The following is a 20,592-nucleotide window of genomic DNA, read 5'->3' as shown; positions in this document are numbered from 1 at the left end:
CTCACTTATGTTGACCTTCCTACTTCTGCAACTCATAGGAGCCCCTTTCACGTGTAGCGAGTCCTCTTCCCCCCAAATCCACTTATTCAAACACATGCCCAATGGAACTAACTTCCTCCTAGCGGGGAGCCTGGCCTCAGCTCTGCAGCTTCTCATCTGTACAGCTATGGCACCTCCTGACCCTTCAGGGGTATGAACAAACACTAAACCAACACCCTTAGGTGCTGGGGTTGTTTTGTTTCTGGGGGACTATTATATGCTGACAATGAAGTGACCAAATGACCAAGAGATTAGGTTCTCAAACGTTCAAAGAACTTAGGAGCCATTTTGGGCCCGTGGTTGCCATATTTAGGAATGAGCACAGTGGCTCCTTATGAGAAAGAAACACTTCTGGCTCCACCAGCACAAACAAGCTCCCACAGGAAGCGTGAGGTTGTGACCACTCCAGGGTCGGGGTGCACTCTGGGGGAGGCTGTTAGACTGACTCTTCACTGTAGGTCTAGACCTCTAATACTCAGGCACAGAGCAACAGCCTACAAATTCTGTTTACTCAGGCCACCCACACCATTTAGCAGAGGAGGTCATGGGTTACTGTTCCCTTTGTAAAGAGAGAGAGAGATCAAGGTACTCAGGGTAATCTGCTTCCAAGGTTCTCACTGTACCTTTCCTTTAACTACCAGCATGAACTACGTATGCCCATCCTTTCAAGGGTCCTAGCTTGCATGGGAGTGCTGTGCAGCAGGGATGCAGGCCAGCCATGGATCTTCTCTTCTTCCTCTTCTTCTGAGCACTCTTCCAGCATCAGAAACCTATCTCCAGATCCCATGGCAGAAAGCCACACACTGGGCTAGGTTCTACCTGTCTGGATCCCAAGACAGAAAGGCCCAACAAGCAGGGGGCAAGTCAGGAATATTCATCGTGAGAATCCAGACCTCAGGGCTAGCTTCATCCAATACAGTCCTCAGCTAGGACCAAGAGGGGATGAAGAGAGGGACTAAAAGGGGTGAGCCCTCACTCCGAGATAGACCCCAAGTCCCAGACTTCTGAAGTCAATGATAAAACTGAGCCTGATGTAAGAGTCTTTAAAATAATACAAATTTTTAGATATTTTAATTGGACATTTGCACAAAGTTTTGATACATGATGTAAATAAACATTACCTACAAAATAAATACCTGCCGGTGAGCCCCTCACATGGTACTCAGAGTTAGGCTGAGGTCCTGTGCACCTCAAGATTCATTATATGACCAATCAAGGCCACGTTCCCCCTTCTGTCCCTTTGAAGAAGGATTCCGGGGCTAACTGGCCTTGAATAGCATGTAGAGCACAGGCAATGTGGCCACGAAAGTCACACAGGTGACCAGCGTGCTGCAGATGGTATTCCTGTTGACTTGAGCTTCTAACTTCCGCTCCACATCAGACAGGGCCAAGATCACGCTCCCCTGTTCTAGCAAAGAGCTGGGCAGGGCCCCATCCTCCTGCTCCGCCAGGCCTGCATGCGCTGTAGCCTTTGCAAGCTGAACCACCCCAGCCATCTGGCTGCAAGTCTTTTCCAGCCCATCGAGCCGCTCTCGTAAACCCTCGAGGCAGGAATGGACCTGCCGAGAATGACTGAGCTGCTCTCTCATGGCAGCAGAGAGGACATCTATGTCTTTTCCTGGGGTAGAAGAAGTTCCTGTGGGTGACCTGGAGCCCTGGCCCTGCCCAGCATGCACCAGGCCCCTCAGATCCACCATAAGGTCCTGGAGGTCTCTCTGTTGGAGGGAGTAGCTAGTAGCCTGTTCACGGATGGCCTCCTGGAGACTAACAGGCCCTTTCTGGGCCTCTAGGAGTAAGGCCTTCAGTTCTTGCAGCCGGACCCGGTTAACATAGGTGGAGCCAGCCACACCGATCAGGGCTCCTAGAACTGACCCAATGAGGGACCAGTTCTTGGTCCTCTCAGCCCTTGTGCGCTCCTTCTCATGACTCTCCCGCACAGCTGCAGAGAAGAGGGAGAACTTCTCCCGCTCCGCGTCTTCTGCACGCACATACGCTGTTCGGAGCCTCTTTTCCTCCTGTGGGAAGCAAAGTGGTATCAGACAGCAGCAAGGAGCCTTGGGACTACAGCCTAGGGCACAGAGGCCACTCCCCTGCCCCTGGCTCCACAAACACCAGCTGCAAGAATGAAGTCAATATGTTTGGCTGAGTGTGGGAGCAGAGCTTGGGGAAAAATGTGAAAGGTAGCCATGTGATCTTCCCACTGGGCAGTCATGCAGAACAAGTACCTAGTAGTCCCTGAGCCAATACCTCCACACTCTTCAACAGTTTGGGCGCCAGGCCACACTTTGCTGCACTGTCAGTCCAGTACTCAGGAAAGAGCAGGCAGACAGGCTTTGGAAGCCTCGGGCTGAGACTACCATAGAAGCTTCTGGTTTACCTCCTCCAAGGCCTCGGACTCAACAGCCAGGGTTACCACCTCTACCCCCTGCCATGCTCGGGCCCTTGTGCAGGTGAAGGAGGGCTGTTGCCTCCCGAGGGACCCACCTGTAGCATCCTGTGCTCCAGAGTCGCCAGTTCCAGGTACTGGTTGTCCTCCCTGGAGACTCGGTCCAAGCGGTCCCTTACCTCCTTCAGCTTAGCCTGCTGAGTTTCTAGATCCCCCCGAGCCTCTCGGACAAGGCCCCGAGCCACCATGAACACCTTCTCCGCCTGCAGAGAGACCGGCAGAGGCATTAGCCTTTTCTGCCTGTCCCCACTCAGGCTCTGCTCCAGAGCTAAGAGGGCAGCAGCAGCTGGGAAGGGGTCACTGCGGTGTCACTGTGAGAGGTACAAACAGCGCCTTGGACGTTAATGTTAATCCCAGCTTACTCTGGCATGCTCAACCTGCAGCTGTAGGCGACACCCACGCGAAGCACTGGATTTGCTCATTCAAGCAGAAATAACATGCCCCTGAGAAACTCGCAAAAAGCAAACAGTGACACAATCTCTGTCTACTAAATCCAGCCAACTCTTGTCTGATGGGAACCACCATGAGAAACGCATGTCCTTACACTGTTTCCAGTGTGCTACTGAGGCCTACCCCACCACCATCCGCCATTGCTACAGCCTCCAGTTTATGGCCCTGGAAATTTCAACTCAGCCAAACTCATGGGCACAAATATTTTTCCAAGGAGAAGAGATGCCTCAGATCCTGAGGCAACCCTCTCCTCCTGACCCCCCGCATCCCGTCTTTTCTTACCTTGCTACACTGCTCTGTATCTGAGTGGAGACAAGGGACTGAATGCATTTCTGCAGCCACCAGGGACTTGAAAACCACATGCAGCTCTGTCCACCACCCAATACGATATTTCCCAGTGCCCTCTGCCTTCATACCACAAAGTAAAAACATCCACGAAGGACAATTTGCTGGCCTAATATAAGGGGAGTCATTAGTTAAGGACGTTTGGGTATTTGAGTATTTTCACAGAGAACAATGGGTGTAATTACATGGAAACCTTCACCTCAGTAGAATAAACCCATATTTCCACATGAGAAAGAGTCAAATATTTATTTCTACCAATGATGTGTATTTAAGAAAAGCCAAGTCTGGGGGCTGGAGAGATAGCTCAGTGGTTAAGAGTATTGCCTGTTCTTCCAGAGGACCCAGGTTCAATTCCCAGCACCCATGTGGCAGTTCACAACCATCTGTAGCTTCAACTCTAGGGAATCTGGTACCTTCCCAGACATGCATGCAGAAAAAAACACCAATGCACATAAAATAAAAATAAATAATCTTAAAAGAAAGAAAGAAAGAAAAAGCTGGGTGTGGTAGGTGTTACTCCATGCCTATAATCTCAGCGCTGAGGCAAGAAGATCACAGCGAGACTAGAAAATATTCTAAGTTCAGGCAAAGCCTGGACTTCCAGACAAAGCCTTGTCTGGGGGCAGTTATGTGGCACATACCAAAATCCCAACACTCAGGAGGTCGACATGGGAACCTCAGGAGTTTGGCCACCTAGGGATTCCAGGGCCAGCCTAGAATACATAGGACTCTGACTCAAACAAAAAAGACATAAGGCTCCACCCAGCTTCCCAGCTGCCATCACACATGCAGCCACTAATGTTTCTGTTAGGAGCCCAAGCCATATTTCCTAAATCCAAAGGCCAAGTCAGCCATCCTGGCTGCCCCCTCACCTCTGCCACATTTCCTTGGGCCTCTCGCACTTCATTGAGTCCCACAAACTCTTCATATCTGTCCCACCATGCCTTGGCTGTGGAGGCTGCTTGTTGCTGAATGGTGTGTCCCAGCGTTCTTCCCAAGGCTGGGAGGCGCTGATACAGCCCTAACGCTGCCGCAGCCTCGGGTCGCTTCTCTCTGGGCTGGCTGGGACCTGGACTGCACAGAGTCCTTGTCACAAGGAGGTCCTTTCCAAGGAAGGTTCTTCTCGCCAGTACATGAGGCACACCTACCATGTGTTGCATTGCAAACATAGGGCTGCACCCCGTCATCGAAAACGCTGTGAGGAAAACATCAGACACATTAGCTCCTGACTGAGGAAACCTGGATATAAGTCAGGTCTCAAAACCTATAGGCTAAACAGACTAATTGCTGTAGGGGCGTACAGCAAGAAAAAGGCCAGGAGCCTGGTATGGTGGCTCACACCTGTAATCCCAGCACTCAGGGAGGCAGAGGCAGGTGGATCTCTGTGAGTTTGAGGCCAGCCTGGTCTACAAAGTGAGTCCAAGACAGCCAAGGCTACACAGAGAATCCCTCTCTTGAAAAATAAAAAAAAATAAAAAATAAAAAAAAGAAGAAAAAGAAAAAAGAAAAAAGAGGAGGAGGAGACCAGGCTTTCCCGTGGGTCTGCAGGACGAGGGGACATGTATGGGAAAGCTTATCAGGGTGTTTGCCGTCCCTTCCTTAGGAGGATGTCATGCAGACCAGCTCCCCAACTGTATACACACCATCCCCTAGGTCCCTCTGACAGGTCCTAGAAGAGAATCTTGGTGCTTCCTTTTTCTGCTAATGCCAGAGAAAATCCTCAAATCTGTTGCCCATGAAGACAAAAAGATTCGCAGAGGCCATGTAGACTAGGCCTGATGATATAGGTTTGTAATCCCAGATACCTGGAGGGATCCAGGAGGGCTGTTCAAGAACAGCATGATCGAGCAGGTGTGGTGGCGCACACCTTTAATCCCAGCACTCGGGAGGCAGAGGCAGGCGGGTCGCTGTGAGTTCGAGGCCAGCCTGATCTACAAAGGGAGTCCAGGACAGCCAAGGCTACACAGAGAAACCTTGTCTTGAAAAACCAAACCAAAACAAACCAAACCAAACAAACAAAAAAACCATGGTCGGGTTAAGAGCATTGGCTACTCTTGTAAAGGTCCTGCGTTCACTTCCCAGCAACCACATGGTGGCTCACAACCAGCTTTAGTGAGATTTGATGCCCTCTTCTGGACTGCAGGTGTACATGCAGGCAGAGCATTGTATACATAATAATAAATAAATAAATGTTAAAAAAAAAAAAAAAAAAAAAAAAGAATAGCATGGTCTATATAGTAAGCTGCAATCTAGCCAGCAGTAGAGAGTGAGACCCTGGCTCAAATAACAGCAACAAGAAAATAACAAGAAGTAAAAAATGTTTTGTTGTTGCTGTGTTTTCTTTTTTTGTTTGTTTGTTTTTTGTTGTTGTTGTTTGTTGTTTTTCAAGACAGGGTCTCTCTGTGTATCCTTGACTGTCCTGGACTCACTTTGTAGACCAGGCTGGCCTCGAACTCACAGTGATCCTGCCTGCCTCTGCCTCCTGAGTGCTGGGATTAAAGGCATGCGCCACCAAACCCGGCATGGTTCAAGGGTCTTTTATAGGAATGAATCTGAAAGTTAACTTTCCCTCACTCATCCTTAGTTCTATCATTTCCAGGGAATTATTGTGTGTGTGTGTGTGTGTGTGTGTGTGTGTGTGTGTGTGTGTGTGTTTGCAGTAACGGGGATGGAACCTAGAGCCATAGGCATACTGGGCAAGTGCTCTGTCACTGAACTATATTCCCAGTCCCTTAAAAACATTTTTACAGGCTGGAGAGATGGCTCAGAGGTTAAGAGCACTGACTGTCCTTCCGAAGGTACTAAATTCAATTCCCAGAAACCATATGATGGCTCACAAACATCTATAATGTGATCTGATGCCTTCTTCTGGCCTGTGGGTGTATATGCAGGCAGAGCATTGTATACATAATAAAAAAAAAATCTTTAAAAAAACAAAAAACATTTTTTATTTTTTGGTTTTTCGAGACAGGGTTCCTCTGTGTAGCCTTGGCCATCCTGGACTTACTTTGTAGACCAGGCTGGCCTCGAACTCACAGCGATCCACCTGTCTCTGCCTCCCGAGTGCTGGGATTAAAGGCGTGCGCCACCACGTCCAGCTCACAAAAAACATTTTTACATCTGGGTGTGGTGGCGCATGCCTGTAGTTACTAGGGACTAGAGTCTAGGACAGCCAAGGCTACACAGAGAAACCTTGCCTTGGGGAGGGGAAGACCCTTGCACCATTATTATTATTATTATTTTGGTTTTTTGAGATGGAGTTTCTCTATGTAACAAGAGCCCTGGCTGTACTGGACTCACTCTGTAGACAGACCAGACTGGCCTCAAACTCACAGAGATCCGCCTGCCCGAATGCTGGGCTGGAGAGATGGCCTAATGGTTAAGAGCACTGACTGCTCTTCCAGGGGTCCTGAGTTCAATTCCCAGCAACCACATGGTGGATCTGATGCTCTTTCCTAGCAAGCAGGTGTACATGCAGATAGAACACTCATATATATAAAATAAATAAAACCGTAAAAAAAGATCTTGCACCTAACATCCAGGCTCCCTGAGACTGCCACTAGCTTGCCTTTGAAAGGACAATTCCAGGAGAGGAAAAAACAAACAAACAAACAAACCTGTTTTCCTCGCTTTCCTTAGGTTAAAATCACACCACCCTTCTGCCCTCCCACTTGACTTTTCAGGTCAGGCGTCTCTGCTCCCTTTTGGCCCTGCTTGGATGTTTGGGCCCTAACAACACCTATTTCCTCTGAACTGCACAGGACAGGGAGTATACAGAGTCAGGCACCGCACAGCCCAAGAACAGAGGGGCTCAGAACCCTGAGGGAAGGGCCGGGTAACCCGGAATCCCAGAAAAACCTGCGAACTTCCTCTGGTCAAAACAGCATTAAGCTTGGCACACGCACTTTAAACCCAGCACTCGGGAGGCAGAGGCAGGTGGATCACTGTCAGTTCGAGGCCAGCCTGGTCTACAAAGCAAGTCCAGGACAGTCAAGGCTACACAGAGAAACCCTGTCTCGAAAAAAACAACCCCCCCAAAACAAAAAACAAACAAACAAAAAATAACAAACACACAAACAAACAACCCAACCCAAACCAACAACAAAAACCCAGCGTTAAACCCCATAGCATTGATCAGAGCGACACCTGGTGGCCAACAAGAGAAAGGGACGGGAGTGGGGAAAGAGGAAGAAGGGCCAAGAGAACACAAAAGTGCTTCCTCAAACTATTATTGGAATTTCTTTCCTTAGTTTCAAGGCATAAAACTTCTCACAGGTAGAAGCTAGGAGACAGCAGGATCAGCTTGACAATTTCTCTCTATATATTAACTTGATCATTAATTTGATATGTAAATAAACATATCCTCACGTAGACTTGCTTACAGCTTCCCAGTCTCTTCCCCATCAGTGGAACTTGTGGGTCCTTCTGAAAACAAAGCTGGATAGACAGGACATGCCTCCTGTCGAAGTGGGCTCAAGCTGAGAGCCACAAAAGAGGGCTCCTCCGTGACACTGGTTCCAAGCTAGTACCCCACCTGAAATCCTTAGTCCCATTCATAAAGCTGAGGACAACGTTCACACCCCCGTGGTTGGCTGAACATCCCAAGCCTCAACAGCAGGGCCCAGAGAACACAGGTCACCACAGTCCCTCAACAGTGCTACAACCAACACCCTCTCCTTCCAGCAACGTGTGACAGAAATGAGTTGGCCATTGACCACTCCCTCACACCTCCCTCTATCTCAAACCTAGCAGGGCCTGACACACGCACCAGTCCCTCTCTGTACCTGTACTGGCACAGGCCCAGTTGCTTCCCTTCTCTCTGGACCCTACTGTATGACCCAGAGACCCTGACTACCCGCCGCTCTGACACCTCCCATCTCCCTATAGCTTTCAGAAGCCCATCTCTTCCTGAAGTCACTGCTTCCTCTCAGTCCCCTCCACCCTTTTCTGCCCAGTTCCTGCCTTGTCCTCTGCTAGCTGTCTGCCCTCCATTCCCTGGAACATGACCTATACCTGGTGGAGGTGAGACCTACAGTTTATTTCTGACAGAGCAGCGCAAAGGCCAGCTGACACAGGAGTAAGAGCATAGCTTGTCATTCCCAACTCACCTGGCATAATGAGAGCTGGCAGAAGCCAGTAAGCTCCCAGCCCTCAACTCTCCCTTCTTTCCATGGCCACACCCTGCTCCAACCATCCTGACACACTAAGCATGATCTGCACAATCCTGCGCTCTGCCACCTCCCCCAAATACATCCTTCTTCCTCCACAAGTCTGTGCCACCCATCTACATTGACTTCAATTGTCCCCTCAGGAAGGGGACACTCCCTTACTTGCCACCCTTTTCTTGGGAGGGAGGTTTCAAGACAGGGTTTCTCTGTGTAGCCTTGGCTGTCCTAGACTCACTTTGTAGACCAGGCTGGCCTCGAACTCACAGCGATCTGCCTGCCTCTGCTTCCTGAGTGCTGGGATTAAAGATGTGCGCCACCACACCAGGCTCTCACCACCTTTTTTGCTTCTGCATCACATACAATTTCCTAGCAAGAACATGCCCTGGTCCATCACTGAAACCTCACAGAGAAAAGTGTCAATAACTCTCAGCTTCTTTTCCTGTTCTACCCTCTCCGTTCAGCCTCTCCTTGCCATCCCATCATGCAGTGGCCTGTCTCTCCATCCCAGTGACATGCACACACAGGTGTCTCACAAGCCCTTCCACCCGTGAGGGGAGAATGATGCTGGCAGAGAGAAACACTAGGAGGCTCTCAGAGTAATCTAAAACATGGAAGCAGTCAGTGCAGATGGAAAATAAGGGAGAGATGGGTTGAAGGGGAAAGGCTGGACAAATGGACAGAGGCCATATTAGGACCCAAGGACCAAGCTCAAAATCTTGCCTTTTCACATCAGTTCTCCCACTGCTGCGAGATGGTGTCTCTTACCCCGCTCTTCTCACACTTTCCCATCTTTTCTTGCCCTCACTTGCAGTTGATAATTTCCTTGCTTCTCACCAAGAAAACTGAAAGTGGAGGAGGGGGGGAACTTCTACAAATTCCTGGCATACTTTCTCAGTTGCCAGTGTCTGCCCAGCCCAGCACTGCCCAGTGCTGGGGGTAAAAACACATCACCTTGTACATGCTAGGAAAGCGTTCTACCAGAGGCCAGCATATCTGTCTGCTCAGTGCTGCTCAGCGCTGCCCAGTGCTGGGGGTAAGAACCCATCACCTTGTACACGCTAGGCAAGCATCCCACCAGAGGCCGGCATATCCAGTTCTCACCTTCTGTCTTGATTTTTTTTTTTTTTTTTTTTTTTTTTGGTTTTTTGGAGACAGGGTTTGTAGACCAGGCTGGCCTCGAACTCACAGCGATCCGCCTGCCTCTACCTCCCGAGTGCTGGGATTAAAGGCGTGCGCCACCACGCCTGGCCTGTCTTGATTTTAAAAATTAAAAAAAAAAAAAAAAAAAAGCATGCTTCTTAGGAAGAGTCACACTCGTCCTCTGGTGCTGCTCAGTAGCTGAGGAGACACCTCATCCAGCAATGCTCCTGTGCAGCATACACCCGGTGACAGAGCGCCAAACCCCCTGTGCAGCATCACACCCCATGACAGAGCGCCAACCCCCCTGTGCAGCATCACACCCGGTGACAGAGCGCCAAACTCCCTGTGCAGCATCACACCCCATGATAGAGCGCCAACCCCCCTGTGCAGCATCACACCCGGTGACAGAGCGCCAAACCCCCTGTGCAGCATCACACCCCGTGACAGAGCGCCAAACCCCCTGTGCAGCATCACACCCCGTGACAGAGCGCCAAACCCCCTGTGCAGCATCACACCCGGTGACAGAGCACCAAACCCCCTGTGCAGCATCACACCCGGTGACAGAGCGCCAAACCCCCTGTGCAGCATCACACCCCGTGACAGAGCGCCAAACCCCCTGTGCAGCATCACACCCGGTGACAGAGCGCCAAACCCCCTGTGCAGCACCACACCCCGTGACAGAGCGCCAAACCCCCTGTGCAGCATCACACCCGGTGACAGAGCGCCAAACCCCCTGTGCAGCACCACACCCGGTGACAGAGCGCCAAACCCCCTGTGCAGCACCACACCCGGTGACAGAGTGCCAAACTCCCTGCCCTCTCCTGTTGTCTTCTGAACCCTCTCAGCAGTGCCCTCCACTCCCACCCTTGTCCAGATGTGTATCTGCTCACATGTCCCCTGGTTCTTGTCCTGGTCACCTCCACCTCTGCCAGTCCTTCATCCTCGGCTCACCTGTCCTTCATCAGCCTGTGCCTTGTGACAGTTCCCACTTTCTTCAAGGGCCATTTTCACTTGGCTTCCATTTGCCCTCTCTCCAAAATTGCTAGACACTTTTGCAGCCCAAAGTACAGTGCTCACATTCCCCTCTCATATGGTTTTCTGGATTTAAACTGCTAGAGGGGGGTTGGCTGGAGAGATGGCTCAGTGGTTAAGAGCACCACTTGCTCTTTCAGAGGTCCTGAGTTCAATTCCCAGCAACTACATGGTGGCTCACATCCATCTGTAATGTGATCTGATGCCCTCTCCTACAGATAAAGCACTCATATACAATAAATAAAATAACTTTAAAAAAATTAAAAATAAGCCAGGCGGTGGTGACACACGCCTTTAAACCCAGTACTTGGAAGGCAGAGGCAGGCAGATCTCTGAGTTCAAGGCCAGCCTAGTCTACAAAGTGAGTCCAGGACAGCTAAGGCTATACAGAGAAACCCTGTCTTGAACAATAAATAAATAAATTAATTAAAAAAATAAAAAATAAAATGCTAGGGAGGCTGGGATGGCTTCCTGGTGGAGAGAGCACATTGTTCTTGCTCTGGTTCTCAGGATGCAGATCAGTGCTTATACCACTCTAGCCATAGGGAATCAACGCCCTCTTCTGGCCTTCACGGGCACCTGCAGTTACATGCACATTCCTCCAAACAGACACACATATGTACAAGTAATTAAAATAAAATATAATAGGGCTAAGTAGTGATGGAATTAGAGGCAGGTGGACCTCTGTGATTTTCAAGGCCAGCCTGCTCTACATAGCGAGTTCCAGCTCAGCTAAGGCTACATAGTGAGACCCTGCCCCAAAAATAAATTTAAAAATAGAAAATATTTATTTTTTGAAATAGGGTCTCTCTGTGTAGCCCTGGCTGTCCTGAACTCGCTTTGTAGACCAAGCTGGCCTCAAACTCACAGCCTCTGCTCTGCCTCCCAAGTGCTGGGATTAAAGTGTGCACCACCACTCCGGCTCAAAAATATTTTAAAATAACTAACTTTATAATTGAGTGTGATGGCACATGTCTTTAACCCGTATTCAGAAGGCAGATCTTTGTGAATTCTAGGCTAGCCAGGCTTACACAGTAAGTCATTGTCTCAAAAACAAACTTTAAAACCTGGTTTGGGGTATGGGGGGAGGAGGGAAATATTCTGACAGACTAGTTAGGGCAACTGCAGTTCTTCCAGGAGTTCAGGTTTAGTTCCCAGGACCTATAAGCCGTGGCTCAAAACCACCAGCTTCGAACTCACAGCAATCTGCCTGCTTCTGCTTCCCGAGTGCTGGGATTACAGGCATACGTCACCACGAGGCCAGCCTGGTCTACAAAGTGAGTCCAGGATAGCCAAGGCTAACAGAGAGAGACTTTGTCTCGGAAAAAACCAAAAACAAAACAAAACCTACCAGCTTCAGTGGATCCAGCTCCCTCTTCTGGCTTCCACAGGTACTGTATACATATGGTGCATGAATGGACAAGCAGGCATACATAAAAATTAAAATTAACAAAACAAAAAAACCCCAAGGGGCTAGGGATGTATCTAAGTGGTAAATTTTGGGGGAGCCCTGGCCTTGATCCCAGCACTGGAAAGAAAATAAAATTTCTTTTTGGAGTATTTGTCTCAGCATACTCAACATGATGCTCATACCTGCAATCCCAACACTAATATTTGCATAATCTTTGGTATACCAAAAACCACTGAATTGTACAAATTAAATAGCAAGCTTTATATCAGTAAAAATGCTGTTAAAAATAACTGGGCTGGAAAGATGGGTTAAGAGGGCATATCAAGCCGGGTGTGGTGGCGCACGCCTTTAATCCCAGCACTCAGGAGGCAGAGGCAGGCGGATCGTTGTGAGTTCGAGGCCAGCCTGGTCTACAAAGTGAGTCCAGGATGGCCAAGGCTACACAGAGAAACCCTGTCTCGGAAAAAAAAAAAAAAAAAAAAAAAAAGAGCATATCAGCTAGACTTTGGTTCCTAGCACTCAGTCATACTGGGCAGCTCACAGCAGCCTGTAACTCCAGTTTTATGGTACCAGATGACTCTGGCCTCTAAGCGCTCTCTCTCTCTCTCTCTCTCTCTCTCTCTCTCTCTCTCTCTCTCTCATACTCTTAATTAGAAACAAAACAAAACAAAACACTACTGGAAGTACAGTTCAATTGTACAGCACTTTCTAACCTGTATATGGCCCTGGAATCAACCCCTAGTGTACATGAGCACACACATTCATTCACACACACACACACACACACACACACACACACACACACACGCACACACACGCACGTAACTTTTTCAGCCAAAACTTCTCCTTGGGATTTTATATTATCTTAACTGTCCAATCCATATAAGGGCTTGACAATCTAACAGGAAGCTATCTTTCCCTCCACCATGGTCAATGGTAACTCAAGCACAAACTCTAGGCTGACCGCCTTAAATCACTCTAACCCCTCTCTTTTTGTATCTCAAATCTAATCTATCAGCAAACTCCCACTGACTTTCTAAAGCTGGGTGCCCCTCCCCCTATTTCTGCCAGGGCTACAAAGTGGTCTCAGTGACTAAGCACCCCATGGCCGGGCTAGCTCTCACTGGTCTGACAGGTCCCCCTGCCTCTCTGCTCCAGTTCTGAGGTGAACTATCAACAGAAAGCCAGCAGTCTTTTCAAATACAGGCAGCTCCTTGTCCCTGCTCAAACTCTGCAACAGTCCTGCATCTCTTTCGAGGCAAAAGTCTTCTTCACAGCTTAGAGGAGGTCAGACTCTCATTCCTCTCTGACTACACTTGCCTCTGGTTTCTCTCTGCCTCCAGTCATATGAAAAACCGGAACACATGAGGCATCCCTCACTCAGCGCCGGGGCACTTTAGCTGTCCCGTTTATAGTCGGCTCCATGGCCTTCCTCAAGTCCCGATCAAACAGCCCCTGGAGTGGTCTTTTCTAATCACCCTATCAAAAATCGACATCCCACCCAGGGTGCAGTCCTTAACCTTGTTCTTTTTTCTCCCCACACAGGTCGCATAGGTGATACATAGTTTATTTATTTACTTTGCTGTAGCTTTGTCTTGCTACAATGTCAGCTTTGCTCAATCCCCAGCCCAGGGTACTATCTATTTATCCAGTACATACTCAACAAAACGAACGAGAAGAATTTGCAGACAGTTGTACTCATTATTTCATAAAGTCCGAACTTTTTCCCGCGGCTTCTGAAGCTGAGGACCGGGTGATATTGGCCACTACCCACTTCTGTCACTCCCATCCTATCTCGTTCCAGCCAGCTGTACTTTCCTCGGTTCAGGAAAGGCGCTTTGCATTTGCCCTCCCCTCCACCTGCAATTCTTTCTTTCTGTGCACGATTACAGGTCTTATAGCTAGATGCCCTCCCCACAACCCCCACCACAGGCATTCGTCTGGACCGTCCCCACGCCAAATGAGCCTTCCACCCTGTACCTGAAGAGCTTAAGCCTATTACGCTCCAGCCGTAAGCCCCGCGTCTGCCACTCAATTGACCCCTGACCGGCTAGCACCCGCCCCTGGAGATCGCGTCATTTAAAACACACGAGGGAAACTTCCTGCCTAGAAGCCAATCAGGAGCCCTCCGCGCGGCATAGGCGCAGGCTGTAAGCACCGTTTCCGGCTTAGGATCAGGGTCTGGTTAAGGGGCCGTAGGCACCATGTCGGGCCGCGAAGGTAAGGGTATTTGGGGACCCCGGCACGGATGGACCGGGAATAAGGAGGAGGGCGTTGGATGGCGGGGACAGGCCGATCATGCCACGTGTCGCCCACAGGTGGCAAAAAGAAGCCCTTGAAACAGCCCAAGAAGCAGGCCAAGGAGATGGACGAGGTGAGGACGGGAGCGGAGGCGCGGGCGGGCGCTAAGGGAAGGGGCGACTGGTCTGCAGTGAACCTGCTATGCCTCTCCGCAGGAAGATAAGGCTTTCAAGCAGAAACAGAAAGAGGAGCAGAAGAAACTCGAGGAGCTAAAAGCCAAGGCCGCGGGGAAGGGCCCCCTGGGTAAGTGGTGGCCGATATGCATACGAGGACCGGACAGTCTGTTCCCGCGGTCGCTGGTGAACTGCAGCCTCTTGGTGCTCTGGACAAGCTACCTGGCCTGTCTTGGGTTTGCAGCAGTACGAGGGGTGGGAGTGGAAACGTGGCTCTCAGACAGTCCTGGGCATCCAGTTCGTAGAGAAGCTACAAAAATGGAAAAACGAAGATGAGCCCCGGACAAATGCATAGGGCTACGTTTCTGAACATCGTCCAGTTTCTGGGCTCCAAACTAGTAGTTCACTGATTCTTTTTAATTTGTTAACGTTAGAACACAGAACCCGGGGCCCGGTGCAAGTGGCGCACACCTGTAATCCCAGCACTGAGAAACAGAGGCAGCCGGATCTCTGTGAGTGCGAGGGCAGCCAGGGCTACACAGAGAACCCCTGCCTCGAGAAAAGAAACGAAACATAGAACTCTTACCTGCTGTTCACATTATCTGAAATGGCATTGAGTCTTGAGCCACCTTTGGGTGTCTAGACTAAAAGATAAAGTCCAGGCTCCCTAACATGTACTTTGCGCTGGGTGCTATTTTTGTTTTTATTTGTGGCTATGCTGGGGAGCAAACTCGTGTGTGCAAGGCAGACACTCCTACCTGAGCTGTACCCGCGGCCTCATGCTATCCCTGTGCCTTGCTACCCGAATCTCCCCCTAGTCTCTGCCTCTTTGGAGTGAATCAGACCCAGGAGTGCAAATGCCACATTTATTAATCGTTTTTATTTTTGTATTATTTTATGTGTATAGGTTTTGTTTTGCTTGTATGTATGTATCTAAGTACGTTTGTTTCTCTGTGTAGCCTTGGCTGTCCTGGACTTGCTTTGTAGACCAGGCTGACCTCCGACTCACAGAGTTCGCTGCCCCTGCTTCCCCAAGTGCTGGGATTATAGATGTGTGACGTCACGCCCGGCATGTGTATGGGCGCAGTGCTCTTGGATACCAGATCCCCTGAAGACTAGTCATAGATGATTGTGAGCTGGGAATCAAATGCAGGTCTCCTGGAAGAGCAGCCACTGCTCTTAACTATTGCTCTTAACTTAAAATTACAGCTACCACGCACGGCACTACCATTATTATTTTTGAGACATGTTTTTGCTAAGTTTCTCGGGCTGGCCTTGAACTTATGATCCTCCTGCTTTCACCTCTTAGCTAGCTGAGATTAGAGCCTGTGACACCAGCCTGGCTTTGTGTGCATTTCCTAACTGGCAATTATTTCTGTGTGCTATCAGTGTGACACAGATGGGGAACTGTCACGCTGAGACCTAGCTGTTGAGACTGTCTTTTAGAATGTGGTCAGGTATCTGGTGCCTTTCTTTAATCTGTGATTATGTATAAGGAGGTCAGACCTTGGTGGAATCCTATACAGATTGAGCAGTTATAATCTGTAAATCCAAGCTGCTCCAGATCTGAAAGCTAACAGAAGTAGGAACCTCCACTCCTGGCCTTGGGTGATGGGTGGTAGTCAAAATGCTGAGGCACTGAACACTTGTGGTCCCAGAAATTTCTTTTGTTGTTGTTGTTGTTTTTAATATTTTTTCAAGATTTATTTATTATGTATACAGTGCTTGCCTGCATAACAGAAAGGGCATTAGATCACATTATAGACGGTTGTGAGGCACCATATGGTTGCTGAGAATTGAACTCAGGACCTCTGAATGAGCAGTCAGTGCTCTTAACCCCTGAGCCGTCTCTCCAGCCCCCCAGGAATTTCTGACAGGGAAATCCAGCTGGTACTACAGCTCGCTGAACAGCATCTATTTTGGGTTTGTTTGTTTGTTTGTTTGTTTTAAACAAGGTCTCCTTAATCCAACCTGAACTTACCTGGTATTCCTTATCCTGCTGCCTTCGCCTCTACATGCTGGGATGTGCCTCTGTGCCTAGCTTATTAAAATATTTATTTTGTTGCAGTTCTTTTGTGCTCTGATTCCTTTTTTTAAAGACAGGATGTGTGGCCTTGGCTATACGGGAACTTACTATGTAGCCCCAAACTCAGTTGGCCTTGAACTCGGAGAGAACCACGTGCCTGTTTGCCAAGTGCTGGGATTAAAAGTGTGCGCCATCCCCATGCCTCATTCTTTTCTTTTTTTTTTTTTTTTAAGATTTATTTATTATGTATATAGTATGCATCAGATCACATTTATAGATGGTTGTGAGCCACCATGTGGTTGCTGGGAATTGAACTCAGGACCTCTGGAAGCACAGTCAGTGCTCTTAACCGCTGAGCCATCTCTCCAGCCCCTCATTCTTTTTTTTTTTTAAAGATGTATTTATTATTATGTATACAGTGCTCTGCCTGCATGTACACCTGCATGCCAGAAGAGGGCATCAAATCACATTATAGATGGTTGCTGGGGATTAAATTTAGGGCCTCTGGAAGAGCAGTCAGTGCACTTAACCTCTGAGCCATCGCTCCAGTATGTGCCCACCCCAGTTCTTTTTTTGTTTTTGTTTTTTTTGAGACAGGTTTCTCTGTTTAGCCTTGGCTGTATTAGAGTCCCTTTGTAGACCAGGCTGGCCTCGAACTCACAGAGATCTGCCTGCCTCTGCCTCTCAAGTGCTGTGATTACAGGCATGGTCAGCCATCATGCCCGGCCTAAAAAGAATTTTTAAAAGAAAAATTATTTTTAAAATATGCACTAAGGGGCTAGCAAGATGGCTCATTTGGTAAAGTGCTTGCCTAATAAGCCTGAGAGCCTGAGGGGGATACCTAGCACGCACAGGGGGAGGCAGAGGTAGGCAGATACCAGGGGATCTGACCACCCAGTCTAGCTACTTGGCCAGTGAGATACCCTGTGTCAAAAACAAGGCTGATGGGGAATACTACGGGGGGGCGGGGGGGTTCTGGCCCAAACATGCACACATAAAATATGAAGGAGAAAAAAAGTATGCAATTAGAAGTTAGACTTCCTAGGTAGGCATGGTGTGTCTACTAGTAATCCTAGTACCTGGGAGGCTGAGGCAGGAGAATGAATTTTTTGAGACAGCGTTGCTATCAGTGGTTCTCAACTTATGGGTTGCAGCCCCTTGGGGGTCAAATGACCCTTTCACAGGGGTTGCCTAAGAACATTGGAAAACACAGATATGTACATTACAATTAATAACAGTAGCAAAATTACAGTTATGAAGTAGTAATGAATATTCTATGGCTGGGGTCACCACACATGAGGAACTTTATTAAAGGGTCACAGTATTAGGAAGGTTGAGAAGCACTGCTGTGTATAGTCCTGGATGCTGGAACTCAGTGTGTAGACCAGGCTGGCCTAAAACTTATGGAGAGCCTCCTGCCTCTGCCTCTCTAGTGCTGGGATGAATCGCATGCACCACCACTTCTGGCTAAATCTGTTTCATACAATACACTTGATTATGCTTTCTCTTCCCCAGACTTTCTCCACCTCCTACCTACCAGCTACTGTAGTCTCTTTTTAAAAAGAAAAGAAAAAAAAAAAGCCGGCCATGGTGGCTCACACCTTTAATCCCAGCACTCTGGGAGGCAGAAGCAGACAGATCTCTGAGATCGAGGCCAGCCAGGTCTATAGAATGAGTTCCAGGACAGCCAGGGCTACACAGAGAAACCCTGTCTTGAGAACAAACAGACAAAACTAAAAGCCGCCCCCCTCAAAAAAGGGCAGATTTGAAGCCCACCTGTGCTGTTTAATAGATTTGGCCTTAAACAGAAAGTCAGACTCCCAGATTAGAAGAGGCTTCTCACATGCTAGCCTATAACCCTGAGGAACACCACCATCAAGACATACTTACCTGTAGGGTATGGGGGCAGGATGTGGCTGTAGAGCAGTGCAGTTGTTGCCTTGCCTTACCTGAACCTGCCCTGCCTTTCTGTAGAAGAGTTGGTATTGATGAAGGAACTGTGGTGGATTTGTGTCAAACTTAAAACCCAGTACAAGAGTCAAGTGGTACTAGGACCCATAAGACTTCTTAGCCACAACTCTTATTTTTCCCTAACTGACTTTTATTTTTGCAGCCACAGGCGGAATTAAGAAATCCGGCAAAAAGTAAGCTGTTCCTCATCTGAGGTGATGGTGACCCTCTTCCATTCCTACTTAAACATCTGGATTCCCTGCCGTAACATCTTTGCCACCTACAGCTAGAATGAAGTGTTATCCTGGAGCCTATTGTACATTGTAATAAACTTTTGTAATAAAATAAATTCAATGGCTCATTGTCTCTAGTGTTCAGCAATTCCTACCTCAGCTGTGAATTTCAAGTAAGCCCAGTCTGGAATCCTGCCAGAGTCTGCTGTTTCCTCTTTGTTGGACTCTGAATTCTGTATCACTTTGAATTAAGCCAACCCATTTAAAAGGCTATCATTCTTGTGTGGTTGTTTATCTAAAGGGATACTTTTTCAGAGACTAGTAAAAGAAAAATAAACTTTGTAAAGAAAACCACCTGCCTTTTGTGATATCCTGCTTGCCATATGTTTGTGTGTTTAAAGACAAACGATTTGGGGCAGAGGGAGACAAGCTGGGTGTCAGGAGGAAAAACAGTGATCTTGATAAACCGCAACTCAACTCATACTCCCCCTGCCCCTTTAGCTTAGCATTTTTCAGTGCTTTAAAAAAAAAAAGGACAGGGTTTTCTGTGTAGCTTTGGCTGTCCTGGACTCGCTTTGTAGACCAGGCTGACCTTGAACTCATAGAGACCCGCCTGCCTCTGCCTCTCCAGTGCTGGGATTAAAGGCATGCACCACCACGCCTGGCCCAAAGTTCTTAAACTCAGGCTCTAAGGCAGTGTTTCCTAACCTTCTAACACTGTGACCCTCTCATACAGTTCCTCATGTTGTGACCTCACCATAAAATTACTTTCATCGCCATTTCATAACTACTTTTGCTACTGTTAAGAATCTCACACCAGCCGGGCGTGGTGGCGATTTTTACTTGTTTTTACTAGGCCTTTTCTTAGTGGTGAGGAGATACACATACAGTAAGCCCACACAGAGAAAGACCCTCGCGCAAGGTAGTGAGGAAAGCCAAGCCCTGTATTCACCAACTCGATTCCTTCTGTCTCACCTTTAGAAAATCCTAACTACCTGGGAAGATGAGCAAGGAGGATCTCTCTCTCTCTCTCTCTCTCTCTCTCTCTCTCTCTCTCTCTCTCTCTCTCTCTCTCTCACACACACACACACACACACACACACACACACACGACTGGGCTGTAGCTCAGTGATAATCTAATATCCCTGTTCTGAAAGAAAAAAATCATGATGATTCTTCCCTGATCATACTTCGTAAAGTCACAGTTTTTGCCAGATGTTATCTGCCACTAACTACCAAGTAAAAAAGAAAAACAAAACACTCCAGAATAGCAATTAATCTTGTTAGGGAAGGAGGGGGTTGAGACAGGCACTACATCACCAGCTGACCTAGCACTCTGTAGACTGGACAGGCCTTGGCTTTGGATCTTGCCTCAGCCTCCCTCGGGCTGTGATTACAGGTTCGTGCCATCATGCCCAGCGCACTGTGATCCTACTTTATGGGAGACAGAATGCTAGAAATCAAATCCAGACCCCTGAACATGGGAAGCAAATATTTCACGCTGTCCAACCGCCATGTGTATTTACCGAAAAACCTAACTGAGAGGCACAAGATTTCAGATTTGCCCTCTAGACCATTCATACAACTGGAAATGATAGTAAGCTTTTCCTGAGGACTTTATCCCCCCCCCCTTTTTTTTTAAGACAGGCTCTCGCTTTGCTCAGGCTGACTGATCTAGTTCAGGGCCAGCTAGGCCTTGAATTTGTGAGTCTTCATTACAGGCCTGAACCACCAAACCCAGCTGGCGTTCCTGTAGTCCCAGCATGCAGGCAGCCGGTGCAGGAGAATCAAAATTCTAAAACACTTCCTTGTGGGCTAGAGAGATGGCTCAACAATTAAGAGCACTGACTGCACCGGGCATGGGGGGGAGGGGGCAGCAGCAGGCGGATCTCTGTGAGTTCGAGGCCAGTCTGGTCTACAAAGGGAGTCCAGGACAGC

General features: G+C 48.5%; 1 protein-coding gene and 1 long non-coding RNA gene across 4 annotated transcripts; one reads left to right on the top strand and one right to left on the bottom strand.

Annotated features, from left to right (window-relative positions):
- Positions 1 to 1,067: 1,067 nt before the first annotated feature.
- Positions 1,068 to 14,072, bottom strand: Ccdc51 (coiled-coil domain containing 51). Of its 2 annotated transcripts, none has more exons than XM_051140351.1 (3): positions 14,012 to 14,072; positions 2,524 to 2,688; positions 1,068 to 2,054 (listed from the first exon to the last, which is right to left on the bottom strand). In XM_051140351.1, exons 2-3 carry the CDS (start codon positions 2,671 to 2,673, stop codon positions 1,299 to 1,301), a joined length of 906 nt encoding a protein of 301 aa, XP_050996308.1. In that variant the 5' UTR covers positions 2,674 to 2,688; positions 14,012 to 14,072; the 3' UTR covers positions 1,068 to 1,298. The 2 variants fall into 2 exon arrangements, with proteins under 2 accessions (XP_050996308.1, XP_050996307.1); XM_051140350.1 differs by lacking the exon at positions 14,012 to 14,072 and adding an exon at positions 4,153 to 4,506.
- Positions 14,073 to 14,115: 43 nt separating this feature from the next.
- LOC127184123 (uncharacterized) lies at positions 14,116 to 18,683 on the top strand. Of its 2 annotated transcripts, XR_007830100.1 has the most exons (4): positions 14,116 to 14,251; positions 14,350 to 14,405; positions 14,488 to 14,575; positions 18,585 to 18,683. It is a non-coding gene; the product is annotated as an uncharacterized LOC127184123 (long non-coding RNA). The 2 variants fall into 2 exon arrangements; XR_007830099.1 differs by having other exon boundaries at positions 14,244 to 14,405.
- Positions 18,684 to 20,592: the final 1,909 nt, after the last annotated feature.

This window comes from Acomys russatus, chromosome 32, assembly GCF_903995435.1.
Source record: "Acomys russatus chromosome 32, mAcoRus1.1, whole genome shotgun sequence".
In the NCBI taxonomy this organism is placed as follows: Eukaryota; Metazoa; Chordata; class Mammalia; order Rodentia; family Muridae; genus Acomys; species Acomys russatus.
The sequence above is the reverse complement of the archived record's forward strand: the minus strand, read 5'-3'. Positions and strand labels throughout refer to the sequence as shown.

Coding starts and splice junctions, on each gene's coding strand:
- Ccdc51 (XM_051140350.1), bottom strand. CDS start 4,467: ATGACGGGGTGCAGCCCTATGTTTGCAATGCAACACATGGTAGGTGTG. Junction 2,689..4,152: donor CCCAAGGAAATGTGGCAGAG/GTGAGGGGGCAG, acceptor GTCTCTCTGCAG/GCGGAGAAGGTGTTCATGGT. Junction 2,055..2,523: donor TGGAGCACAGGATGCTACAG/GTGGGTCCCTCG, acceptor TGCTTCCCACAG/GAGGAAAAGAGGCTCCGAAC.